Below are 27,325 nucleotides of genomic sequence, written 5' to 3' on the forward strand. Positions count from 1 at the left end.
AGGAAAGGCAGGGGGAGAGAGGCCGTCGCTGCCCGCTTCTCTCCCCCTGCCTTTCCTGGGGTCTAGAGCCCCGCTGCCGGCCCTTCTCTCCCCCTGGCTATCGGCGCCGCTGCCCGTTCTCTCCCCCTGACTATCGGTGCCGGCACCCCATTGCCGGCACCGATAGCCAGGGGGAGAGAAGGGGCAGCGGCACCCATTGCCGGGGCCGCTGCCCCGTTGCCTCCCCCCATCCCCGGTGGCATAATTACCTGTTGCCAGTCGGGTCCGCGCTGCTTCAGGCCTCCAGCATGCGTCCCCTGCGTCGTTGCTATGCGCTGCGCGGCGCATGACGTCAGTGCGCCGCATAGCAACGACGCAGGGGACGCACGCCGGAGGCCTGAAGCAGCACGGACCCGACCCCGGCAACAGGTAATTATGCCACCGGGGATGGGGGAGGCAACGGGGCAGCGGCGCCAGCAATGGGTGCTGCTGCCCCTTCTCTCCCCCTGGCTGACGCCGCCGCTTCTCTCCCCCTGGCTATCGGTGCCGGCACCGATAGTCAGGGCGACAGAACGGGCAGCGGTGCCAATAGCCAGGGGGAGAGAAGGGCCGGCAGCAGGGCTCTAGACCCCAGGAAAGGCAGGGGGAGAGAAGCGGGCAGCGACGGCCTCTCTCCCCCTGCCTTTCCTGGGGGTGTATAACACGGCGTATAACACGCACATAGACTTTAGGCTACAAATTTTTGCCTAAAAAGTGCGTGTTATACGCCGATAAATACGGTACTTACATGATCTCAGATATGTGTCTATGCCTCTAGGTTGTAGAACTATTATATATTTTATTTTTTTTTGTTTTTGTTTAAGTAACATTGGGGGAGATTTATCAAAGGATTTAGACAGTTTTTTCCCATCTAAATTTGTCTTACAGAAAGTCGCAGTCTAAATATGTGCGACTTTTGCTTTAGAGGAATTTTAGCACATGATGCATTCTAGTCTATTTTAGACTATGCATTGGTGTTGAATTAATCAAAAGCAACTTTTCGTCGAAAAGTCGCTTCGGCAGAACGTACGCCAAAATGTCAGACCATGCTGGAGCAGGTTTAAATACAGTCTAACGCATAGATCACAAAGGCCATTAACCCTTTTAAGGACCAAGCCCATTTTAACCCTCACCCCTTAAGAACCCGGGGTTTTTCCATTTTTGCACTTTTGTTTTTTCCTCCTTACCTTTAAAAAAATCATAACTCTTTCAATTTTGCACCTAAAAATCCATATGATGGCTTATTTTTTTGCACCACCAATTCTACTTTGTAATGACATCAGTTATTTTACCCAAAAATATACAGCGAAATGGAAAAAAAATCATTGTGCGACAAAATTGAAGAAAAAACACCATTTTGTAACTTTTGGGGGCTTCCGTTTCTACCCAGTGCATATTTTGGCAAAAATGACACCTTCTCTTTATTCTGTAGGTCCATATGATTAAAATGATACCCTACTTATACAGGTTTGATTTTGTCGCACTTCTGAAAAAAATCATAACTACATGCAGGAAAATTTATATGTTTAAAATTGTCATCCTCTGACCCCTATAACTTTTTTATTGTATGAGGGCTAATTTTTTGCGCTGTGATCTGAAGTTTTTAGCGTTAATGAATGAATGAGTGGATTTTTTTGCGCGTACGCCATTGACCGTGCTGTTTAATTAATTATATATTTTTCTAACTCGGACATTTCCACACACGACGATACAACATATGTTTATTTTTATTTACACTGTTTTTTTTTTTTTTTTTTTTTAATGGGAAAAGGGGGGTGATTCAAACTTTTATTAGGGAAGGGGTTAAATGATCTTTATTAACTTTTTTTTTTTTCACTTTTTTTTGCAATGTTATAGGTCCCATAAGGACCTATAACACTGCACACACTGATCTTTTACATTAAGCATTCTTATACCATAGGAACCATTAATCAATGATTCTGCAGCTTGACTGCTCATGCCTGGATCTCAAGCACTGAGCAGTCATTCGGCAATCGGACACCAGGAGGCAGGTAAGAAGACCCTCCTCGTGTCCTACAGCTGTTCGGGATGCCGCAGTGATCCCGAACAGCCCCCTGAGCTAACCGGCACTTAATAACTTTCACTTTAGATGTGGCAATTAACTTTGAATGCCGCGTCTAAAGGGTTAATAGTGCGCGGCACAGCGATCAGTACCGCGCGCTATTAGCCACGGGATCCCAGCCATTGCTAAGTGCCGGGCCCGACTCCCTATGACGGAAGGGGTTAAGGACCAGGCCAATTTTATTTTAGCGTTTTTGTTTTTTCCTCCTCGCCTTCTAATATCCATAACTCTTTAATATTTCCCTCTACAGACCCATATAAGGGCTTGTTTTTTGCGTGACCAATTGTACTTTGTAATGAAATCTCTCATTTTACCATAAAATGTATGAACCCCAAAAAATATTTTTTTAGGGAGGAATTTTAACCCCTTAAGGACCGGAGGTTTTTCCGTTTTTGCATTTTCGTTTTTTGCTCCTTGCCTTTAAAAAATCATAACTCTTTCAAATTTACACCTAAAAATCCATATGATGGCTTATTTTTTGCGCCACCAATTCTACTTTGTAATGACGTCAGTCATTTTGCCCAAAAATCTATGGTGAAGCGGGAAAAAAAATCATTGTGCGACAAAATTGAAAAAAAAAAACGCTGTTTTGTAACTTTGGGGGGCTTCCGTTTCTACGTAGTAAATTTTTCGGTAAAAATGACACCTGATATGTATTCTGTAGGTCCATACGATTAAAATGATAGCCTACTTATATAGGTTTGATTTTGTCGGACTTCTGGAAAAAATCATAACTACATGCAGGAAAATTAATACGTTTAAAATTGTCATCTTCTGACCCCTATAACTTTTTTATTTTTTCGTGTATGGGGCGGTATGAGGGCTCATTTTTTGCGCCGTGATCTGAAGTTTTTAACGGTACCATTTTTGCATTGATAGGACTTATTGATCTTTTTAATCATTTTTAAATGATATAAAAAGTGACCCAAAATGCACTATTTTGGACTTTGGAATTTTTTTGCGTGCACGCCATTGACCGAGCGGTTTAATTAATGATATATTTTTATAATTCGGACATTTCCGCATGCGGTGATACCACATATGTTTATTTTTATTTTTATTTACACTGTGTTTTTTTTTTTATTGGAAAAGGGGGGTGATTCAAACTTTTAATAGGGGAGGAGTTAAATGATCTTTATTCACTTTTTTTTTTCACTTTTTTTTTGCAGTGTTATAGCTCCCATAGGGACCTATAACACTGCACACACTGATCTTCATCATTGATCACTGGTTTCTCATAAGAAACCAGTGATCAACGATTCTGCCGCATGACTGCTCAGACCTGGATCTCAGGCACTGAGCAGTCATTCGGCGATCGGACAGCGAGGAGGCAGGAAGGGACCCTCCGGCTGTCCTGTCAGCTGTTCGGGATGCCGCGATTAGCCGCGGCTATCCCGAACAGCCCGACTGAGCTAGTCGGGAACTTTCACTTTTAGCCGCGCGGCTCAGCTCTGAGCGCGCGGCTAAAGGGTTAATAGCGCGCGGCGCCGCGATCGGCGCTGCACGCTATTAGAGGCGGGTCCCGGCTTCACTATGACGCCGGGCCCGCCATGATATGACGCGGGGTTACTGTGTAACCCCGCGTTATATCAGAAGAGCAGGACCAAGGACGCACCGGTACGTCCTTGGTCCTTAAGGGGTTAAATGAAAATCACAATTTTGCACATTTTGGAGGGTTGCATTTTCACACTCTACACTTTACGGTAAAAATGACATGTGTTCTTTATTCTGTGGGTCAATACGATTAAAATGATACCCATGGCTAGATTTTGTCCCTATTTTGTCCACCTATAACTTTTTTTTTTTTCCGTATATAGGGCGGTATGAGGGCTCATTTTTTGCGCCATCATCTGTACTTTTTATCGATACCACATTTACATATATAACATTTTTAGATAATTTTTTATTGATGTGACAAAAAAGCAGCATTTTTGGACATTTTAAATTTTTTTACGTTTACGCCGTTCACCGTACGGTATCATTAATGTTATATTTTGATAGCTCGGACATTTACGCACACGGTGATACCAAATATGTTTATAAAAAAAAATTTATGCTTTTTGGGGGTAAAACGGACAATTATCATTTTTATTGGGGGAGGGGATTTTTCACTTTCTTTTACTTTTTATTTTAAAATTTTACAACTTTTTTTTTACACTTTTTATGTCCCCCATAGGGGACTATTTATAGCAATCATTTGTTTGCTAATACATTTCAGTGCTATGCATAGGACATAGCACTGATCAGTGTTATCGGCTATCTCCTGCTCTGGTCTGCTCGATCTCAGACCAGAGCAGGAGACGGATGGAGGCAGGCGAGGGGACCTCCGTCCTCCATTACAGACAATCGTATTGCCGCGGCAGCGCTGCGGGCGATCCAATCATCTATTTTAACATGCGCATTGCTGCAGATGCCGTGATATGTACTGATCACGGCATCTGAGGGGTTAATGGCGTATATCCGCGTGATCACGGATTTCGGCCATTACCGGCAGGTCCCCGGCTGCTATCATCTGCTGTGTATGACGCGAGCACCGCTCCGATGCTCGCGGTCATACACAGGACGTAAATGTACGTCCTGGTGTGCGAAGTACCACCAAACCAGGATGTACATTTACGTCCATGGTCGTTAAGGTGTTAAAGGGGTACTCCCCTGGAAAACATTTTTTTTTTTCATCAACTTGTGCCAGTAAGTTAAACAGATTTGTAAATTACTTCCATTAAAAAAATCTTAACCCTTCCAGTACTTATCAGCTGCTGTATACTACAGATGAAGTTCTTTTCTTTTTGAATTTCCTTTCTGTCTGACCACAGTGCTCTCTGCTGACACCTCTGTCCATTTTAGGAACTGTCCGGAGCAGGAGAGGTTTGCTATGTTTTTTTTTTATCCTACATTGGACAGTTCCTAAAATGGACAAAGGTGTCAGCAGAGAGCACTGTGGTCAGACAGAAAGGAAATTCAAAAAGAAAAGAACTTCCTCTGGAGCATACAGCAGCTGATATGTACTGGAAGGGTAATACAATCCAGAAATTTAGGTGCACTACTGGGGTTGAGCACCTCCAGCCATTTGAGACCACGTTTTTTGTTGTTGTTTAAAAATGTATACTTGGAGGTGTGTAAACTCAATATGTTAATGTGCCTTGAACATTTTCCAGGCAGCATTAAGGTTGCACCTGTGAGGCCGGCACCTATATCAGCCAACTTAGGTGGGGGTTGTAGCCTCTCTCCCTCCTCCCATTGTATGTGTGCTCAGTCACACTGGAGGGAACTGGGAGCAGGCTGCATGCAGGCCTAGTGCTGCTGTAATTGCCCACTGGCCCCTGGATTTTGGTTATTACAGACAGGTAGGTTAGCATTAGGTCCCGCGCCATTTGAGAAACCTTGGCGTTGGTGTGCGGGCTCTGGTGTGTCCTTCATATAAGGATACACTGGCGAATGTCTCAATTTTAACATCAGTGTTGAGGGATAGCCAATGTCATTGTATACATCTACCACAGTAGTGCACCTACATTTCTATTGTATTATTCTAATTGTTACACATCCACACCGTCTATCTGGTGTAGGATTCTATTGTGGCACTTGTAGTCCGCTGCAGGCATCCTCCATTGTATGCATTTTTATTCTAGGGGATTGCCCCCTAACAACGGACTACAAGGGCAGGATCTGCTCCCCCAGCATAAATGCACAACTACATTTGGGGTTGAGCACCTCCAGCCATTTGAGACCACGTTTTTTGTTGATGTACAGGAAGGGTTAAGATTTTTTAATAGAAGTAATTTACAAATCTCATATGCTTAGCTGCTGAAGAAAGGTCCTAAGGGGGACCTGAGACGTGTCCAGCCTAATACCAGCCACATACATCTACAGGGTGGGCCATTTATATGGATACACCTTAAAGGAGATGTCCGGTGCTCACTTTCTTATTGTATCCGTTCCGGGCTGCAAAAAAAAGAAAATAAGCTTTCTCTTGCCTGCCTAGGCTCCCCCCGGTGCTCTGGTACAGGCGTTCGGTCCCCGGGCTGTATTCTTCTTACTTCCTGTTAGCCCGGCACGTCACACGGAGCTTCAGCCTATCACTGGCCGAGGCGGGACATCGCTGCGGCCGGTGATATGTTGAAGCTCTGTGTGATGTGCCGGGCTAACAGGAAGTAAGAAGAATACAGCCCGGGGACCGAACACCTGTACCGAAGCACCGGGGGAGCCTAGGCAGGTAGGAGAAAATTTGTTTACTTTTATTTTTCAGCCCGGAACGGATAAAATAAGAAAAGTGAGCACCGGACATCTCCTTTAATAAAATGGGAATGGTTGGTGATATTAACTTGCTGTTTGTGGCACATTAGTATATGTGAGGGGGGAAACTTTTCAAGATGGGTGGTGACCATGATGGCCATTTTGAAGTCAGCCATTTTGAATCCAACTTTTATTTTTTCAATAGGTCATGTGACACATCAAACTTATTGGAAATTTCACAAGAAAAACAACGATGTGCTTGGTTTTAATGTAACTTTATTCTTTCATAAGTTATTTACAAGTTTCTGACCACTTTTAAAATGTGTTCAATGTGCTGCCCATTGTGTTGGATTGTCAATGCAACCCTCTTCTCCCACTCTTTACACACTGATAGCAGCACCGCAGGAGAAATGCTAGCACAGGCTTCCAGTATCCGTATACACTACTATATACACCGCAGGAGAAATGCTAGCACAGGCTTCCAGTATCCGTAGTTTCAGGTGCTGCACATCTCGTATCTTCACAGCATAGACAATTGCCTTCAGATGACCCCAAAGATAAAAGTCTAAGGGGGTCAGATCGGGAGACCTTGGGCCATTCAACTGTCCCACGATGACCAATCCACTTGCCAGGAAACTGTTCATCTAGGAATGCTCGGACCTGACACCCATAATGTGGTGGTCACCATCTTGCTGGAAAAACTCAGGGAACATGCCAGCTTCAGTGCATAACGAGGGAAACATCATCATGTAGCAATTTCGCATATCCGGTAGCCTTGAGGTTTCCATTGATGAAGAATGGCCCCACTATCTTTGTACCCCATATACCACACCATACCATCAGTTTTTGTGTTCCAACAGTCTTGCAGGGATCTATCCAATGTGGGTTAGTGTCAGACCAATAGCGGTGGTTTTGTTTGTTAACTTCACCATTCACATAAAAGTTTTCCTCATTACTGAACAAAATCTTCTGCGTAAACTGAGGGTCCTGTTCCCATTTCTGTTTTGCCCTTTCTGCAAATTCAGTGTGCCGATCTGGGTCATCCTCGCTGAGATGCTGCAATAGCTGGAGTTTGTAAAGGTGCCATTTGTGAGTAGCTAATATCTGCCGAAGGGATGTTCGACTAATGCCACTCTCCATTGACATGCAGCGAGTGCTACGCTGTGGGCTCTAGCTGAATGAAGCTAGGACAGCCACTGATGTTTCTTCATTAGTGACAGATTTCATGCATCCACATTTTGGTAAATCCAACACTGAACCAGTTTCATGAAACTTAGCAAGCAGTTTGCTAACTGTAGCATGGGAGATGGGTGGTCTCGTAGGGTGTCTTGCATTGAAATCTGCTGCAATGACCTGGTTTCTGCGTTCACCAGACATTAACACAATTTCTATCCGCTCCTCACGTGTTAACCTCGACGACATGTCAATGGCTGTAAACAAAGAGAAACTTGTAAATAACTCATAAAAGAATAAAGTTACGTTAAAACCAAGCACACCAGTGTTTTTCTTGTGAAATTCCCAATAAGTTTGATGTCACATGACCCTCTTCCTATTGAAAAAACAAAAGTTGGATTCAAAATGGTCAACTTCAAAATGGCCGCCATGGTCACCACCCATCTTGAATAGTTTCCCCCCTCACATATACTAATGTGCCACAAACAGGAAGTTAATATCCCCAACCATTCCCATTTTATTAAGGTGTATCCATATAAATGGCCCACCCTGTATATCAACAAACAGGGAGGTACCAGATCTAGTACACTTCTTCAGGAAGGGGGAAAGATCTTCAGTTGGGGAGAATCCAGGATAACAAGGTTATCTGCTGTCCAAATCAGAGGAGTGTAGAACATTTTGGCGGATTGCCTGAGCAGACGGCTCACAGTTCGAGGAATGGCTACTATGTCCAGAGATTTTTCAACAGCTTTGGGGACTTCCAGAGATCGACCTGATGGCGACCAAGTAAAACACAAGCTAATCCACTTTTGCTCCTTATATTCAATGTCTATCCCTTGGAACTTCAGTCTGGCCTATATCTTTCCCCCGACTTCAATAACACTGAGGGTATTAATGAAAGTTAAACAGGATCAGGCCTCAGTGATAGCAGTAATCCCATTTTGGCCCAAGAGATCCTAGTTCTCTCAGCTCATGATAATGACCCAAGGTGTGTTCTGTAAACTTCCTCTGAGGCAGAACCTGGTGCCTAAGGCCACTCAGCTTTGCCACAACCTGGTGTCTCTCAATCTGACAGTTTGGAGGTTGACAGGTCCATATTAAAAGCCAAGGGCTTTTCTGACCACATATTGGATACGCTCTCTCACTCTAGAAGTGAAGCTACCAATAAGTCATACGCCAGAATCAGAAACATCTTTTTCAAACGGTGTGCTGCCAAGCAGGTTGATGTTACTAATCCTACAACTGCTCAAATTTTAGGGTATGATCTCCTAGTACTCTAAAAGCACAGATTGCTGCAATGTCTGCCTTTCTAGGACAAAGGTTGTTCCAGATTTCCGAAGTCAAAAGTTTTGTTAAAGCCATCACTAGGCTACGTCCTAGAGTTATCAAGCCTATTTCTACGCGGGACTTGGGCCTGTTTTACTCCTTTTGAGCCTTTGCAGGAGGTTGGACTTAAAATATCTTTCCATGAAAGTGTCTTTTCTTCTTGCAGTCAGGGCCGCCATCAGGGGGGTACAACCCATACAACTGTATGGGGCCCGGAGCTTCAGGGAGGCCCGGACGTCCCCGGACTTTTTTTTTTTTTTTTTTTTTATTTAGTTGGCCTGTCAGTGAGTGACTGCCACTGTCACTCACTGACCGCTGGGTGCCCCCAGGACTATGACCGGGCCTCATAGTCCGGGGGCCCGCACATTTCTATTAAAATTACCTTCTTTTTGGGGGGGGGGGGGGCGCGGGCCCCTTAAGAAACAAAGCAGGGCCGGACAGGTCCGGGGCTGATGGGAGTAGAGACGTCACGTGCCCCGCGCAGGCACGCACGTCCATTCCAATCAACTGACCTGTCCCTGCTTACATCCCTGCGCGAACCTCCAGAGCATCCTCCCCGTGCAGTGACAGGACTAGGAGCAGCTGCAGCCTCACGCCGATGCATCGATCCCCGGCATGGTAAGTAAACTGGCGCAGGGGGCCCGGGGAGGGGGGTTATGAGAGGTGCAGGGGGGGGGGGGGTGATGATGAGAGGTGTAGGGGGGGGGGGTGATGATGAGAGGTGTAGGGGGGGGGTGATGATGAGAGGTGCAGGGGGGGGTGATGATGAGAGGTGCAGGGGGGGTGATGATGAGTGGTGCAGGGGGGAGTTATGGAGTTGATTAGAGGTGCAGGGGGGGTGTTATAGGGGTGATGAGAGGTGCAGGGGGTGTTATGGGGGTGATGAGAGGTGCAGAGGGGTGTTATGGGGTGATGAGAGGTGCAGGGGGGGTGTTATGGGGGTGATGAGAGGTGCTGGGGGGTGATGAGAGGTGCCGGGGGGGTGGGGGTGATGAGAAGTGCAGGGGGGTTATGAAAGGTGCAGGGGGGGTTATGGTGGTGATAAGAGGTGCGGGGGGGTTACAGGGGTGATGAGGAGATGTGCAGGGGGGGTGATAAGAGGTGCAGGGGGGTGGTGGTGATGAGAGGTGCAGGGGTGTTATGGGGGTGATGAGAGGTGCAGGGGGGGTGATGACGAGAGGTGCCCCCCATAACCCCGGGGGGAGTTATAGTAGTGATGAGGAGAGGTTTGGTGGGGGGTTATGGTGGTGATGAGGACACAGAGGCTAAAAGGGGGTGTATATGTATATATGATGTGTATGCATGTGTGGCAGTATTATATTCAGTGGATACAGTGTGGGGCAGTATTCAGGGTACAGTGTATGGCAGTATTATATTTAGTGGGTATAGTGTGTGGCAGTATTATATTCAGGGCACAGTGTGCGGCAGGATTATATTTAGTGGGTACAGTATATGGCAGTATTATATTCAGGGTACAATGTGTGGCAGTATTATATTCAGGGTACAGTGTGTGGCATTATTATATTCAGGGTACAATGTGTGGCAGTATTATATTCAATGTACAGTGTGGGGCAGTATTATATTCAGGGTACAGTGTGGGGCAGTATTATATTCAGGGTACAGTGTATAGCAGTATTATATTCAGGGTACAGTGTGGGGCAGTATTATATTCAGGGTACAGTGTACAGCAGGATTATATTCAGAGTACAATGTGTGGCAGTATTATATTTAGGGTACAGTGTGTGGCAGTATTATATTCAGGGTACAGTGTGGGGCAGTATTTTATTTAGGGTACAGTGTATAGCAGGATTATATTCAGGGTACAGTGTGGGGCAGTATTTTATTTAGGGTACAGTGTATAGCAGGATTATATTCAGGGTACAGTGTGTGGCAGTATTATATTCAGGGTACAGTGTGGGGCCGTATTATATTCAGGGTACAGTGTGGGGTATTATTATATTCAGGTTACAGTGTGTGTCAGGATTATATTTAGTGGGTACAGTGTGTGGCAGTATTATATTCAGGGTACAGTGTGGGGGCAGTATTTTATTTAGGGTACAGTGTATAGCAGGATTATATTCAGGGTACAGTGTGGGGCAGTATTTTATTTAGGGTACAGTGTATAGCAGGATTATATTCAGGGTACAGTGTGGGGCAGTATTTTATTTAGGGTACAGTGTATAGCAGGATTATATTTAGGGTACAGTGTGGGGCAGTATTTTATTTAGGGTACACTTTCTGGCAAGGTTATAATGATTACTGTCTTCATACAGAGGATGAGGATCTGCTGACAGTGAGGAGCCAATGATGTCTGGATGTCAGACTCTGTAGAGAAGATGGAGCTGGAGGAAGACCTGGTCTCTGAACCGGATGAAGAAGAAAAGATAACAGAGAAGACATCACTCAGGTCAGAAGACGTCACTCAGGTTACTGATATCATTGTGTGTTCTCCTGACTGTCCCATCAGAGCTGTAGTCACTTGTAAGTTCTGCAGTGATGATGGGAAAACTGTGTCCAATCTGTGTCTCTCCAGCTGTTACAAAACTACAACTCCCATTGCCAGAGGCTCTCCAGAATGATGGGAGTTTTAGCTTTCCAACAGCTGGAGAACCACTTCAACCGAGGTGATCGGTGGGGGTCTCAGCAATCAGACCCCCACCAAAAAAGTCAGAGATTTATTACCCTGCAGTCTATATATCCCCAGCCCATGTACTTTGTTATCCTCCTCTTCAGATAACACTCTTATCTTCTCTGTCTTCTTTCAGTGCAAGCCTGCATCATCAGAAGACAGAGCGGGGGAGGGGAGATGAGGAGCTGTGTAGGAGCTTCTTGCTCTCAAGCACACCTGTGACCACCTGGAGGGGGAGATGAGGGGCGTGGCCTATCTGTCATGCAGTTTTGAAAGAACAGAGAAAAAAAAAGCCATGACATTTAAGGGGGGATATGATAAACGTATATAAGTATATAAATGGCCCATACAAAAAATATGGAGAAAAACTGTTCCAGGTTAAACCCCCCCAAAAGGACGAGGGGGCACTCCCTCCGTCTGGATAAGAAAAGGTTTAGTCTAAAGGGGCGACACGCCTTCTTTACCGTGAGGACTGTGAATTTATGGAACGGTCTACCTCAGGAACTGGTCACAGCAGGAACAATTAACAGCTTTAAAACAGGGTTAGATACATTCCTGGAACAAAATAACATTAATGCTTATGCAGAATTATAAAACTACATCCCTTCCCCTTATCCCCTTACATCCTTCCCTTCAATCCCCTGGTTGGACTTGATGGACGTATGTCTTTTTTCAACCATACTAACTATGTAACTATGTTACTATGTAACATCTTGTCCACAACCTAATCCTAACCTAACAGAACTACAGGACTTCTTGGCCCACAAACAGGTAAGAAAAAAAGACACATGCTACACAAATATATAATACATGTCAATTGCAAAAAACATGAACATTAAAAGAAAATGCAACATAGCCAAAAATCTTAACCACCGGAGTACCCCTTTAGTTTCGTGTCCCCTCAAAATAACTCACAGCCATTAAAAGGGTACTACCGTGCTGACAACTTATCCCCTATCTAAAGGATATGGGATAAGTTGCCTGATCGCACGGGGTCACGCTGCTGGGGACCCCCGCGATCTCGCATGCAGCACCCCGCTCTCATCAGGCCCCGGAGCGAACATTACTCCGGGTCTGATGACTGCCGATCACGGAGCCAGAGTATCCGCCCCCGTGAGACAGCTGTCTCGCCCCCTGCCATAGACTTACACTGAGGGGGCGGAGCGTGATGTCATATGGGGCGCGGAGCCGTGACATCACGCTCCGCCCCCTCAATTTAAGTCTATGGCAGGGGGCGAGACCGCTGTCTCAAGGGGGCGGAGCTGTGACATCACGATCACCGGCCCCGTCATCAGACCCGGAGCGGATGTTCGCTCCGGGGCCTGATGAGAGGGGGGTGCTGCGTGCCAGATCCTTTAGATAGTGGATAAGTTGTCAGCACGGTAGTACCCTTTTAATGTCTAAACCTTTGCAACAAAACTGAATACACCTCTAGGTCCAAACTGAACCAAAAGTGTCCCCACCATTAACTTCTCAGATGCCGTAATCAATACTGATCAAGGCATTGGTAGCTTTGTAGCAAATGGCTGATCTAATCACTCGTGGCACGGCTGCGGAGGTCCTATCAGGTGGCTAGAGGTCCTCTAACCTGCCTCCGCCACTCTCTCAGGGTCTTCTTCTCTGGTCCAGAGAAGAATATTGCTGATAATACCGATCAGTGCTATGGACAGAACAGTATTAGCAATCTGATAATTGGTATAAATAGTCCTCAGTGGGGACATAAAAAGTGAAAAACACATGTTAAAAAAATGTAATTTCAATAAAAATGTAACCCCTTAAGGACTGAGCCCTTTTTCGCAATTCTGACCACCGTCGCTTTACGAATTAATAACGCTAAAACGCTTTTACCGAATATTCTGATTCTGAGATTGTTGTTTCGTGACATATTCTACTTTATTTTGGTGGTAAATTTTCGGCGCTACTTGCATCCTTTATTTTGGTGAAAAATCCCAAAATTTCATGAAAATTTTGAAAATTTAGCATTTTTCTAATTTTGAAGCTCTCTAATTGTAAGGAAAATGGATATTCCAAATACATTTTATTTTTTTTCACAAATACAATATGTCCACTTTATGTTGGCATCATAAAATGGACATATTTTTGCTTTTTGAAAAAATTAGAGGGCTTCAAAGTAGAGCAGCAATTTTCAAAAATGTCATGAAAATTGCTAAATCTGAAGGGACAGATGTTACAGAACTACAACTCCCAGCATGCCTGGGCAGTCCAAGCATGCTGAGAGTTGTAGTTTGGCAACATCTGGAGGGCTACCGTTTGGGCACCACTGTAACAGTGGTCTCCAAACTGTGACCCTCCAGATGTTGCAAAACTACAACTCCCAGCATGCCCAGACAGCCTTTGGCTGTCTGGACATGCTGGGAATTGCAGTTTGGCCTTCCTAGTGGTTGCCACAGTGAACAGGTTAAATCTCCTCTTTTTTAAATTTTAACCCAAAAAGTGTAAAAAAAAATGTAAAATATATTTGGTATCAGCCTGCATAAATGTCCAAACTATCAAAATACTGTATAATGTTAATGATCCCTTATGGTGAACAGCGTAAAAAAAAAATGTAAAAAAAAATATATATATATATTGTACAAAATTGCTGCTTTTTTTGCACATCACATTCCCAAAAATGTGATAAAAGCAATTAAAAAGGCATATATACGCAATGGTGCCAATAAAAACTACAGATCAAGATGCAATGAATGATTTCAAGTAGTCAAAATAGGGCAATTTTAAACTTACTTATTTTTGTTTTTTTAAAAGCAGTGCAATAATAGAAAAGCATGTAAACATCAGTATCATTTTAATCTTATTGACCACAGAATAAAGAAAACCTATTTTTACTGTAAAGTGTACAGCATGAAAACGAAACCCCTTCAAAATCTGCAAATTATTATTTTTTTTTCGATTTCCCCACACAAATAATATTTTTGGGGTATTGCTATACATTTTATGATAAAATGAGGGATGCCATTACAACATGCAATTGGTTGCTGTGGATGGAAATATAACTTGTAGATTTTAGAAGGTGAGGAGGAAAAAACGAAAATGCAAAAATAAAATTGGTTGTGTCCTTAAAATTGGTTGTGTCCTTATTGGTTGTGCAGCAAAATACAACTTAACCCCTATCCACAGGATAGGGGATAAGTGCTTGATCGCAGGGGGTCCGACCACTGGACCCCCCGTGATCTTTTGTACAGGGCCACGGCTCTCCCGTGCAGCGGGTGTGCTGGCAGCATCGTGACGTTGCGGTCGACACGCCTCCTCCATGTATCTCTATGGGAGGCAGCATTCGTGCCTCCCCCATAGAACTGTATGTGGAGGGGGCGTACCGTCGACCTCAGAGAGGTCTACACGCATTAGCCGCTCACATAGAGCGGCAATACAGGGCCCCGTTTGGGAGATCGCAGGGGGTCTCAGCGGTGGCCCCCCCCCCCCCCCCCCCGCTATCAGACACTTATTATACGTTGTCTTTTGCTGCAGATGTCCTTTAAAATAAACACAACTACAAGGACGTGGTCTAAGATGACTGGCAGGAAGTGCTCAAAACCAAAATGCGGATTTGCATTTATACTAAGGGAGAGCAAGTCCTACACCTACACTTGCGATCCGATGCTATGGACAATCCCCAGCAAAAATTGCATACAATGGAGGATGCCGGCAACCGACCCCAAGTACCACAATGGCATCCTTCCCCGATGATGGGTGTGGATGTAAATCATATAAAGTACAGTAGTACAAAAACACAACTACAAATATAGGTGCATGTAACAATGACATTAGCTAACCCTCAACACTGATGTAAAATTGAGACATTAGCCAGTATATCCTTAGATGAAGGACACACCTGATGTCCTTTAAGGCCAAAATGGGTTGTGTCCTTAAAGGAGTAGTCCAGTGGTGACTCAGTGGTGAACAACTTATCCCCTATCCTAAGGATAGGGGATAAGTTGCAGATCGCGGGGGGTCCGACCGCTGGGGCCCCCCACGATCTCCTGTACGGGGCCTCGACAGCCCGTGCGAAGGGGGCGTGTCGACCCCCGCACGAAGCGGCGGCCGACACGCCCCCTCAATACAACTCTATGGCAGCCGCCGGAGTGCTGCCTTCGGCAATCTCCGGCTCTGCCATAGCGACGTATTGAGGGGGCGTGTCGGCCTCCGCTTCGTGCGGGCGTCGACACCCGCTATCTGGCCGGAGAGCCTGGCCCCCGTACAGAGAGATCGCAGGGGGCCCCAGCGGTCGGACCCCCCACAATCTCAAACTTATCCCCTATCCTTAAGATATCCTTAAGATGGTAGCAGAGTGTCATTTCTTTAGTGTCGTCATATGAAAAACCTATAAAATATTTACATAAATGTGAGCGGTGTACTCATTTATGTGAGATAATGTGTGTGTATATATATGTATATATATATATATATATATATATATATATATCCCCTTCAACACCTGGGACCACCAGAGATTTTATGGTGGGTTCATGTTTTTTGCCTGTGTGAAGTGCACTGGCTTTCTCTATATCTCTATGTGTGGGGCCCTGGAGCTCCCAATGACTTCAGTGTGAGCTCTAACGCTAAACTGTTCTGTAAAGAAGTGACATCTCACTTTAGCGCATTTTCCCTGCTCCTATTAAAGTCAGTGGGAGCCGGGTTTTGGCCGGTGACAGTTTTCTTCAGTACACCGGGTAATGCTGCTGCTGCTCCCGGGCTCAGGAGACGATGCGGGGCTGGTGTTATTCTGGGTGGCGATGAGGGAGAAGGTAAGAAGCAGGCCCTGCCCCCCAAGCAGAAGATAAGTCACCGGGGGGGTCGCAGCTCCCGTCACCTAACAACCGCTATCCAGCTTCTTCCGCCAGCACTGGCCCTGACCAATCACAATGCAGCGACGGACGTCTACATCACGACGCAGAAACGTTCTCACGCAATATTTTACGTCTGACGTCACCGCGTATGGATTCTGTCTCCTGTAAAGGCGTCATTTTGGCTGTGTCTGTATCAATACTTAACATTACAAAATGGTCTACAAGAAAATGGCTTCTATATTAGCACCTAATTGCCCTTCATTAGACATATGCACGTGTTTTCTGAACAGAATTATTTACTCCTATGAATGGCTTAATTCTTTCTCTATTTACAGTATTATTGTTTATAATTCCAAGTTTAACTGCTATCACCCCTGGCATTATAAGCTCAGAACGGGCTAGTCTATCTATATGCATGATAAAAATGATTATTAGTGGCAAATAAACGTGAAGTGCAGTTCACAGAAGGGACACCAGATGTCGCTAGCGCTAGTTAAACAGATTACAGCATTGTTGCGTGCAATTTCAGGTTTATTGCAATAATTTCCGGTTTTATAAGCTACTTTATGTATATGCGAGATAAAAATTATTATTCTCGCCCTAATTAGTGAATGGATACGAAATAAATACAAAGTGCAGTTCACAGTACGGACACCAGATGTCGCCACCGCTAGGTAAACAGTTTAGAGTAATATCGTTTATATCATTTCAAATTAGTTCCTTATCAGTTCTGGTATTATTAGACAAAAAAAAGGTTATTCTATGTATATCTGTCAGAATAAATAATGATTATCAGTAATATGATAAGGGAATTAATACGAAATAAACCCGAACTGCAGTACACAGTTTGGACACTAGATGTCGCTAGGTGGAAAAAAATAAAATAAAATAATAATACTACAACAACAGCCAATTAGCGTCTGCGGTGACACCGGGTCGCGCATGCGCGCCGCCTGGGATTGTTGAGGTCAGGGTTTGTGATCAGCTGGGTTGAGTGCAGTGTGTGTCACTACTCCGGGAGAAGTGAGGCGGGATCATCATCATCATCATCATCATCCGCCTAGGAAGGGGGGACAGCCAGAGGAATTGAGGTCACAAACTGGGGGTAACTTTAGGGGGCGGATCAGTAAGAAGAATAGATTGTATATATAGTAGAGTGATTGCAGCTCTGGAGTAGAGAGTGCTGCACTATGCATCAGTGATCCGGAGGGGGAGACTGCAGTGTATACATCAGCTATGGCTGCCACCCTGTACTCTGGGATTGTCCTGCTCACCACCTGCTGTCTGGTCCTAGGTAAGACATTATGTATCTATATACTGTGTGTGTGTATATGTTCTGTAACTTTCTGACCATCACTTTTTCACCATCTGTGTTTGCTGTCAGTGAATGGTGACCTAGAGTTAGTTACAATGTGTCTGTCAAAACTGTGGACCTCCAGCTGTTGCAAAACTACAACTCCCAGCATGCCCGGACAGCCGTTGGCTGTCCGGGCATGCTGGGAGTTGTAGTTTTGTTACAACTGTAGGACCACAGTATGGCCTCTTCCCTGGCTGTTTGTTACAGTGTATCAGATTTCTTCCAACAAATCTAATTTGTTTCTATTTTCTTGTATAGCCATTGATAATTAACCCAGATGTTCTGCTTGCTGTGGAACTACAATTCCCAGCATTCAGGTTGCGTCAAGTTTCAAAGCCTCAGGGTCGACTTCGATCTGTTGCAGGACTAAAACTCCCATCAGCCGCATTTCCAAACTGGTGGCTCTGCTGCTGTTGTGAGACTACAACTCCTATCATGCCCGTAGTGAGGTTTCTCCACCGTATGGGTCTCCATCTGTTGCAGGACTACAACTCCCATCATGCTCTTAATAGCATCCCCCCCCCCCCACTGTAGTGTCTAAGCCCTCAGTCTGTCATGTTTTCTGTTTCGCCTTCATTGTCCTCGCTTTGATATGGTATTTTATGGTATTACAGCGCTCTGGAACCAAGGGTGCACTACAGCTCCCAGCATGCCCTTAGTGATGTTTCTTCACCCGTATGGGTCTCCATCTGTTGCAGGACTACAACTCCCATCATGCTCTTAATAGCATTCCCCCCCCCCCCCACTGTAGTGTCTAAGCCCTCAGTCTGTCATGTTCTCTGTTTCGCCTTCATTGTTCTCGTGTTTATGCTTTGATATGGTATTTTAACCCCTTTATATGTACAGCGCTCTGGAACCAAGGGCGCACTACAACTCCCATCATGCCCTTAGTGATGTTACTCAACCAATAGCTGCAAAACTGTATCTGCCATCCTACCCTAAACAGTGTTCTTCAAGCTGTTGCGATATATTCTATTGCAATACTACAACTCCCATCATGCCCTGAGCAGTGTGCCCCAGCCTGTTGCTTTTCAGCTGTTGCAAATCTACAACTCTCATCATGCCCTGAGCAGTGATTCTTGACATACTTTATTAGTAATAATAATAATAATTAATTTTTTTTAAATATATTCCGCAGCATGTCATTACTCAAATCGATCCCTTTCCCTCATTGGGGCTCACAATCTAAATGTATCTGTCAGTATGTACTACAACTCCCATCATGCACGAATGGGAGCTGTAGTTTTGCAACAGCAGTGGAGCCATAAATTCGGGAATACCACTTATTAAATGATACAATTGTAACAGCTTTAAGCTGTCAGGGCATGCTGGGAGTTGTAGTTTTTCAACAGCTGGAGAGTCATAAATCAGGGAACTAATGTAATGTTTCCTCACCTTCTCCATGTAAAAACCATGGGACACAAGTCCAGTAGATTCCAGTCAGAATTTCCATGTGGAAATTCTGCCTTGAATCAAAGTTCCGTTGGGCCGGGTTCACACTGCAGAATATCCGGATTGACAAAGATTCTGAGTGCGGGCAGCGCCGACAGAATCGGTGCTAGGACCACTCAGACATTGCCGTCCCCATAGACGGCAATGTCTGCAGAGTCGGGATCCGCCAGAACATCCAACGAGTTTAGTGTTCTGACAGAATTTTTTGAAGGGGCGGAATGTCTACCTCGAAAACTCTGCAGTGTCCACTGTTTAGCGGAATCCCACTGCCAGGATTTCGTAACAGAATTCCGCTCAGTAATTCCGTAGTGTGAACACGGCCTTGATGTCAATGAAAGCAGAGGAAATTTAGTGAGGAAATTCTGGCGTGCGAACTCATCCTCAGGCCGGGTTCACACTGTGTGTAATGTCCGAACTGACGTAATCTGGCCGGAGATTCCGAGTGCTGAATCAGTCGGCGCTAGGACCGCACAGACATTGCCAGCCTCATAGACGGCAATGTCGGCAGAGCGGAGATTTATCAAAACCTGTCCAGAGGAAAAGTTGTCCAGTTGCCCATAGCAACCAATCAGATCACTTCTTTCTTTTCTCAGAGGCCTTTTCAGAAATGAAAGAAGCGATCTGATTGGTTGCTATGGGCAACTCAGCAACTTCTCCTCTGGACAGATTTTGATAAATCTCCCCCATTGAGCAGGTTCAACGTTCTGGCGGAAGTTTTTTGATTGCAATTTTCTTGTCGAAAATTCCAACCAGAATATTCCGCAATGTGAGTGGGTTAGCGGAAAAACCCTTTCACCTGCATGTCAACATTTCATGCGGCAGAATTTCCGACCGAAATCCCTAAGTGTGAACCCGGCCTTAGGATTTGTTCCAGCTGAGTAGTCTGAGGCAGATTTTACACAAATATCCAAGCGGATTCAACCCCAAAAGATAAAATTTTTTGCTACCATAATAAATTGTCCTCACTGAATTTCTTTAGTGTGAACAAGCCCTTTAAGTGGTTTTCCCAATCCACATGTAAACAGGACCACGCTCTATCTTCATCTGGCCCGTTGCCGTGTGTACGATGGGCCCTCTATTCCACCAGAAGAAACCCAGGATGAGACCCTCCAGCCAGATGAGAGAATGGACTTTTTATACATTTTTTTTTTTTTTTGCCTTTTTTACGATTTGACCCATTTGCGGATTTATAGGCCCCCATAGAAGACAATGGGAAAGTGATTTTTGCTATTAGGCTGTGTTCACACTGCTGCCCAGAGCCCTCATTTACATTTGACAGAATAGTGCAGCATGGATATTCTTTCTGTAAAAATGCTGTCCAGGCATGCTGGGAGTTGTAGTTTTGCAACAGCTGGAGGCACCCTGGTTGGGAAACACTGCTTTGAACAGTGACACATGGCAGATTTGCTATTCAGGTTTGTAGGAATCTGGGTGACCGGTCGCCTTGGCACTATAATAGTGCCCTCATCGCTAGTCACCCAACTTTTCCAGCAGTAGATAAGAATATGAAACATCTGTATAGAATGTTTAATAACATTAATAGATCAGAATCGTGATGGTGCGGTGCCAGTTATCAGATGGTGGCACTTTCCTTCTCTTTATAGGCTGTGATTCATGGGCTGGATATGTGTCATATAAAAGCTGGAAGTGTCTTGTGTTTATTACGTTTTGAAAACCTGTCAAGAGTCTGAAACTGACCAATACATTGCAATTAGCTGTCAGTCTAATGGCTTGTCCCGATCCAAACGTGCACACTTAGCTCTGTCGAGCGTGCGTGTGTTCTGTATGGCGAGAGGGGAGCAAGTTACTGCACAACTTCTCTTTTTGAAGGAAAATAACTTTATTAGCAATTCATTGTCAAAAACATATATACATTGTAATGCCACACAACACATAATAAATGAATGCAATTACTGAACATACACCAGTATTTCCCAAACAGTTTGCCTTCATCTGTTGCAAAACTACAACTCCCAGCATGCCTTAGGCTGTCCGGGCATGCTGAGAGTTGCAGTTTTGCAACAGCTAGAGATACACTGCCCTACACTTTACATCATACCACATGCTACACTAACATTCCTGTACACACATGTTGGGAAACACTGCCCTACACTTTACATCATACCACATGCTACACTAACATTCCTGTACACACATGTTGGGAAACACTGCCCTACACTTTACATCATACCACATGCTACACTAACATTCCTGTACACATTCTTAAACAAAGTCAAACAATAAAGCATTGGTGATAGTGATAGGGAACGGAAGTTGGGGGGAAAAAGGGGGTAGAAATGAGATCGGCGAGGCGTGTTAATCCTCTTCTTCCATGGCATGCGGACTGTTCATGATGGAACAGTCTCTGTGCAGGCTGTGGACCAGCAGTCCTGGATTGACATCCTCTCCGAATTCATAATGAAGCTTTTCCTGCCAGAACCACAAAAGCGTCCTTAGTCTGTAAAGCACCAAATGATGTGATAGGCTTCTCCCGGAGAAATGTTTTTTTTTCTGTCATTGCTCATAAAAGTTATAGATATACCTATGGTGATCATTACATGTTAAAGGAGTATTCCAGGATTTCATTTTATTTGACTATGCTACAGGGGCTGCACAGTTAGTGTAGTCCATAATATAGTGTCTGTACCTGTGTGTGACGGTTTTCTCACAATTCTTCTGTGATTTTCACTCAATATTTATTTTTATCAGCATACAAAATGACTGTTGTCTCAGATTTTTCCCAGGTTGCAATGCGGCCGAGACCTGACTCGCTAGTCAGCTGATGACAGGGAGCCTGTCTGCTTCAATGGGTGGAGCGATCGCTTGGTGGGAGAGAGATCAATCTGCAACTAATGCAACAGCTGTAGGCACCCTGATTGAAAACCACAGGTTTTATTTTTCAATGGGTGAGGTGGCTGATGTGTGGGAGGGAGGAAGATGGAATTGTGGGATTTGTAGTCAAAAAAAGAAAAGTGAAACAGGAAATACAAGTTCACAAACAGCTAGCCACAGTGTTATGGTAATCTCATGAGATAGCCATTTATCCACAAGACAAGCGCAGATCCTTCCTAAGCATGTCCATTACTGTCTGCCAGGTACGTACTAAAATCACCTTATGGTGGAGAACACCTTTAACCTGCCTTGCTATAGTCCCAAATGGCAAACCTGTGCAAAGTCTCCAACCTTTTAAGCAACAAGCTTATTTGTACCCAGTCTTGAATTACCCAAACCGTAAAATTAGAATACATGTAGCTATTTGCTGGAAATTATGATACGTTTCTAAATTTGTAACCTGTCAAAAGCAGCACAGAGTCCTTAAAGGGGTTCTCCACCATAAGGTGATTTTAGTACGTACCTGGCAGACAGTAATGGACATGCTTAGGAAGGATCTGCGCTTGTCTTGGGGCTAAATGGCTATGTTGTGAGATTACCATAACACTGTGGCTAGCTTTTTGTGATTTGGTATTTCCTGTTTGACTTTTCTTTTTTTGATTACAAATCCCACAATTTAATTCTCCTCCCTCCCACACATCAGCCACCCCACCCATTGAAACAAAAGACCTGTGGTTTTCAATCAGGGTGCCTACAGCTGTTGCATTAGTTGCAGATTGATCTTTCCACCCATTGAAGCAGACAGGCTCCCTGTCATCAGCTGACTAGTGAGTCAGGTCTCGGCCGCATTGCAAGCTGGGAAAAATCTGAGACAACAGTCATTTTGTATGCTGGTAAAAATAAATATTGGAGTGAAAATCACAGAAGAATTGTGAGAAAACCGTCACACACAGGTACAGACACTATATTATGAACTACACTAACTGTACAGCCCCTGTAGCATAGTCAAATAAAAAAAAAAAATCCTGGAATACCCCTTTAACCTACGTCTTAATTGTCCACGTGAGAAGCTACAACCGTCACGTGAGGGATTTTTAAGCCTTAATTATATCTAATGAGATAAATGTAACAGTGAAATGACTTCACAATAGCCACAATAGTTATACATCATATGAGTCACTAGAAGGAATTTCCTCCGGAGCTGGTCAGCAGCCCCGGAGATGTGCTCAGTTTTTCTGATAAGTCTCTCTCTGATCATTCTGGTCATGCCTTAAAGGGGTACTCCGGTGGAATTTTTTTTTTTTAAATCAACTGGTGCCAGAAAGTTAAACAGATTTGTAAATTACTTCTATTTAAAAATCTTAATCCTTCCTGTACTTATCAATTGTTGTATTCCCACAGGAAGTACTTTTCTTAAAAAAATAAGATAGAATAAAGGATAAGTGTCTGATTGTGAGGGGTCCGACCGCTGGCGCCCCCCTGCGATCTCCTGCACAGGGTGCCGACTCTGCAGCGGCTCTCCCATGCATTTGGGAGATTAAGGGTGGTCGAAGCGATCGGACCCCCCGCGATCAAACACTTATCCCCTTATCCTGTGGATAGGGGATAAGTTGTTATGGCTGCAGTTGTTCCAGTGCTCTCTGCTGACACCTCTGTCCATATCAAGAACTGTCCAGAGCAGGAGAGGTTTGCTATGTCCTAAGACAGACAGGTGTCAGCAGAAGAAGAACGAAAGGACCTCTGGAATCCTGGCGCAGTCAATCCAGAGGTCCTTTTTGTTCTTCTTCTCCTGCACTTACCCAGGACTTCGTCTATATACGTGGTCCGGTGACCTGATCCCGGCAGCAGCTATCCACATCAGTGCACCCCTTTAGTGGGGCGATACGCTCTTTTTATTCTTTTCTAAGGTGAGCACAGATCTTTAGGGACGGTACTGGTCCCTGAAGACAGCATATTGCTGTTAGTTCTGCCAGCCTACCAAGGGTAATACACGAGGCGCCGTATGCGGTTGTCTTTTCTCTATCTCTATACAGGTGTCAGCAGAGAGCACTGTGGTCAGCCAGAAAATAAATTTAAAAAGAAAAGAACCTCCACTCCACTTCCTGTGGAGCATACAGCAGCTGATAAGTACTGGAAGGATTAATATTTTTTAAATAAAAGTAATTTACAAATCTTGGCACCAGTTGATTAAAAAAAAAATGTTTTTCACTGGAGTGCCCCTTTAAAAAGGTATTCCAGGAATAAATATAAAATGTGTTTTTAAAGCTTAGGTGCTCCAAATGTATAGGTTTGTAAATTACTTTTTGTTATATATAAAATTCACAGATTCACATGTCTGTAAGTGGAAGTGCTGCAGTTTGACATGTTCCCCCTGCTACTCCCTCCCATTCATGAAGGGCTTTGGCATTGGCAGTGATGCATACATGGCCGCTCACTACACTCACCAAGCCCTTTTGCAGTGTAGTCCCCGCTCGCTGGGACTATATACTCCTGAGACTATTTGTGCTACAGATTTGTACTGATTTTTAATAATTAAGCTATGGCTGCAGCACACAGTTATATGCATTCTTGTGGACAGTGGAGGGCACTCAATGGTTAAAAGGGGTATCCTTGTCTTCTATCCACAGGGTAGGAGATCACTAGCGGATTGGTGGGGTGGTTGGACTGCTGGGACCTCCACTGATGTCTCGAATGATGGTGAATTATTGAAGCACTGGCTGCAAGCTTAATTTATTTAGGCTGCAATTTCCCTGTGTTCTCAGTATCGTGGGGGGTGCCAACGGTCAGACCCCACCAATCCTTAAATTATCTACTATTCTGTGGATAGTGGGCAGAGAAACTCACAGAGAAGAAGGACACTCAGGCTTTCTCTGTATAGGTGGGGAGGAAGCAGGACTCACAGGCTTTCTCTATATGTAGGTGGAGGAAGCAGGACTCACAGGCTTTCTCTATGTGTAGGTGGAGAAGCAGGACTCACAGGCTTTCTCTATATGTAGGTGAGGGAAGCAGGACTCACAGGCTTTCTCTATGTGTAGGTGGGAGAAGCAGGACTCACAGGCTTTCTCTATGTGTAGGTGGAGAAGCAGGACTCACAGGCTTTCTCTATGTGTAGGTGGAGAAGCAGGACTCACAGGCTTTCTCTATGTGTAGGTGAGGGAAGCAGGACTCAGGCTTTCTCTATGTGTAGGTGGGGGAAGCAGGACTCACAGCCCCCCCCCCCCCCCCCCCCCACAGGGACTGTAGAAGCAGTGATCAGAAACCTCAAACTGTGGGTTCACTTTAACAACCGCAGTCCTTGAGTCTGTATTTTGATGATGCCTAGTGACCAATATGGCTGCCATCACAATTGCTGTAGTGGGTGGTCACCTAGCCTTCGTAACTCCCAAATGGGAACCCCTCATTATTTGGGTGTACATCATGGCAGAAAGATGATACAGGTGACAGCCCCAGGGAGAGAAGAATGGGGCCTTTATTGGTTGCCACACAACTTTTCCTATGTCTATAGTGACTTACATTAGCCGGCCCTTTAAAGCTGGCGTAGGGTTTTATTCTTCTCTTAGTAGTTATACATATTTAATAATTTACTAAAAATACTTAGATTGTTGGGAAATGACTTGTGCATCTGGTTTCCTGAGTTCCTGGTTGGGAGGAGAGATGTGTTGCCAGCTATAGATGAAGAGATCTTATACGTGGATACTGCCATGTGGTATCGGAGAAATTACCTTACTTTACCCCCATCTCTTCTTCCTATGACCTGGCACAGTGATTCATGGGAAAAGCTGATATCTCCCTTTAAAATGGTTCATAATAGGAAGCAAATCTGACCTAGACATTGCCAGAAATGTGATTATCATGATATCCCGGCTGTGACTCATAGAACCAGTTTACTGGCATATACTGTGTAATTGCATTAATGTAGCGTCTGTATAAAACAGGGTTTCCCAACCAGGGTGCCTCCAGCTGTTACAAAACTAGAACTCCCAGCATGCCTGGACAGCCGAAGGCTGTCCAGGCATGCTGGGAGTTCTAGTTTTGCTACAGCTGGAGACCCACTAGTGGGAGAATCACTGCACTATACTATACGTCATACCACATGCTACACTAACATTCCTGTACAAGTCGAACAAGCATTGCAGACAGTGACAGTGTTAATCCTCTTCTTCCTCGAAATACTGCCATACAATGCCTAACTACCTCCATACAGTATACAAGTAATACTTCCATATAGTGTTTTTATAACACTGCTATATATTTTCTTAGCAGTATTACCATGCAGTGCCCATACAATGCCTAAGTAATATCTCCGTACAGTGTAGAAATAATACAACCATGGAATTTTCAAGTAATACACCAATACAGCATACAGAGAATACTACCATATAGTTAAAGGGGTATTCCAGGAAAAAAACTTTTTATATATATCAACTGGCTCCAGAAAGTTAAACAGATTTGTAAATTACTTCTATTAAAAAATCTTATTCCTTTCAGTACTTATGAGCTGATGAAGTTAAGGTTGTTCTTTTCTGTCTAAATCCTCTCTGATGACACCTGTCTCGGGAAACACCCAGTTTAGAAGAGCTTTTCTATGGGCATTTGCTTCTAAATTGGGCGTTTCCCGAGACACGTGTCATCAGAGAGGATTTAGACAGAAAAGAACAACCTTAACTTCAGAAGCTCATAAGTACTGAAAGGATTAAGATTTTTTAATAGAAGTAATTTACAAATCTGTTTAACTTTCTGGAGCCAGTTGATATATATCTAAAAAAAAAGTTTTTTCCTGGAATACCCCTTTAAGATACCACTGTGTTACCCTGTCCGTGATGCAATAGTCTCTCTGAGTAGGCTGTGCACGGGCAATCCTGGATGGACATCCTCTCTGATTTTATCATCCGGTGTTTCCTGGCAAAATCACAAAGCCGCCTTGTAACAGTTCATAAGGTTTTGCAACAGCTGGAGGCACCCTGGTTGAGAAACACCTACATGCCGAGCTGTAGCTGTTAACTACATACTGAGGCCTAGAAACCAATGACTATGATCCTAGAGACCTGTTTTAAGGGGGTTATCTTTTCTTTAAAAAAAATAAAAATAACCCACGCCACTTCTACTTCTCTCTTCAGGTTGTGTGTGGCATTACAGCATTCAAGTCAATGGAACTGAGCTGCAATGCCACATACTGGTATAACACTGACATATATTTGTCGCTCTACTGCATTGCAGTGCTCAAACAATACTACCACCATACAATGCCTAAATAATACCTCCATATAGTATACAAATAATACTTTCATATAGTGTTTTTTTTTTTTTTAAACCCTATCATATATTTTATAGAAAGTATTGCCATGCAGTGCCCAAACAATACTGTCATGCAATGCCTAAATAGTAGCACCATACAGTGTATAAATAATACAACCATACAC

General features: G+C 44.3%; 1 protein-coding gene across 3 annotated transcripts in view; it reads left to right on the forward strand.

Moving 5' to 3' along the window:
• The window catches only part of ADAM9 (ADAM metallopeptidase domain 9), a 269,190-nt gene that overhangs the window by 158,619 nt on the left and 83,246 nt on the right, over nt 1-27,325 (forward strand). The window contains exon 1 of one of the 3 annotated variants that reach the window (XM_056570918.1): nt 17,238-17,558. The exons of the other annotated variants lie outside the window; for them this stretch is intronic. Coding sequence (XP_056426893.1) covers nt 17,501-17,558 — 58 coding nt within the window. The 5' untranslated portion in view covers nt 17,238-17,500. Of the gene's footprint in view, nt 1-17,237; nt 17,559-27,325 lie in introns of those variants that run through there. 3 annotated transcript variants of the gene reach the window in all.

This window comes from Hyla sarda, chromosome 4 (assembly GCF_029499605.1).
Source record: "Hyla sarda isolate aHylSar1 chromosome 4, aHylSar1.hap1, whole genome shotgun sequence".
NCBI lineage: Eukaryota > Metazoa > Chordata > Amphibia > Anura > Hylidae > Hyla > Hyla sarda.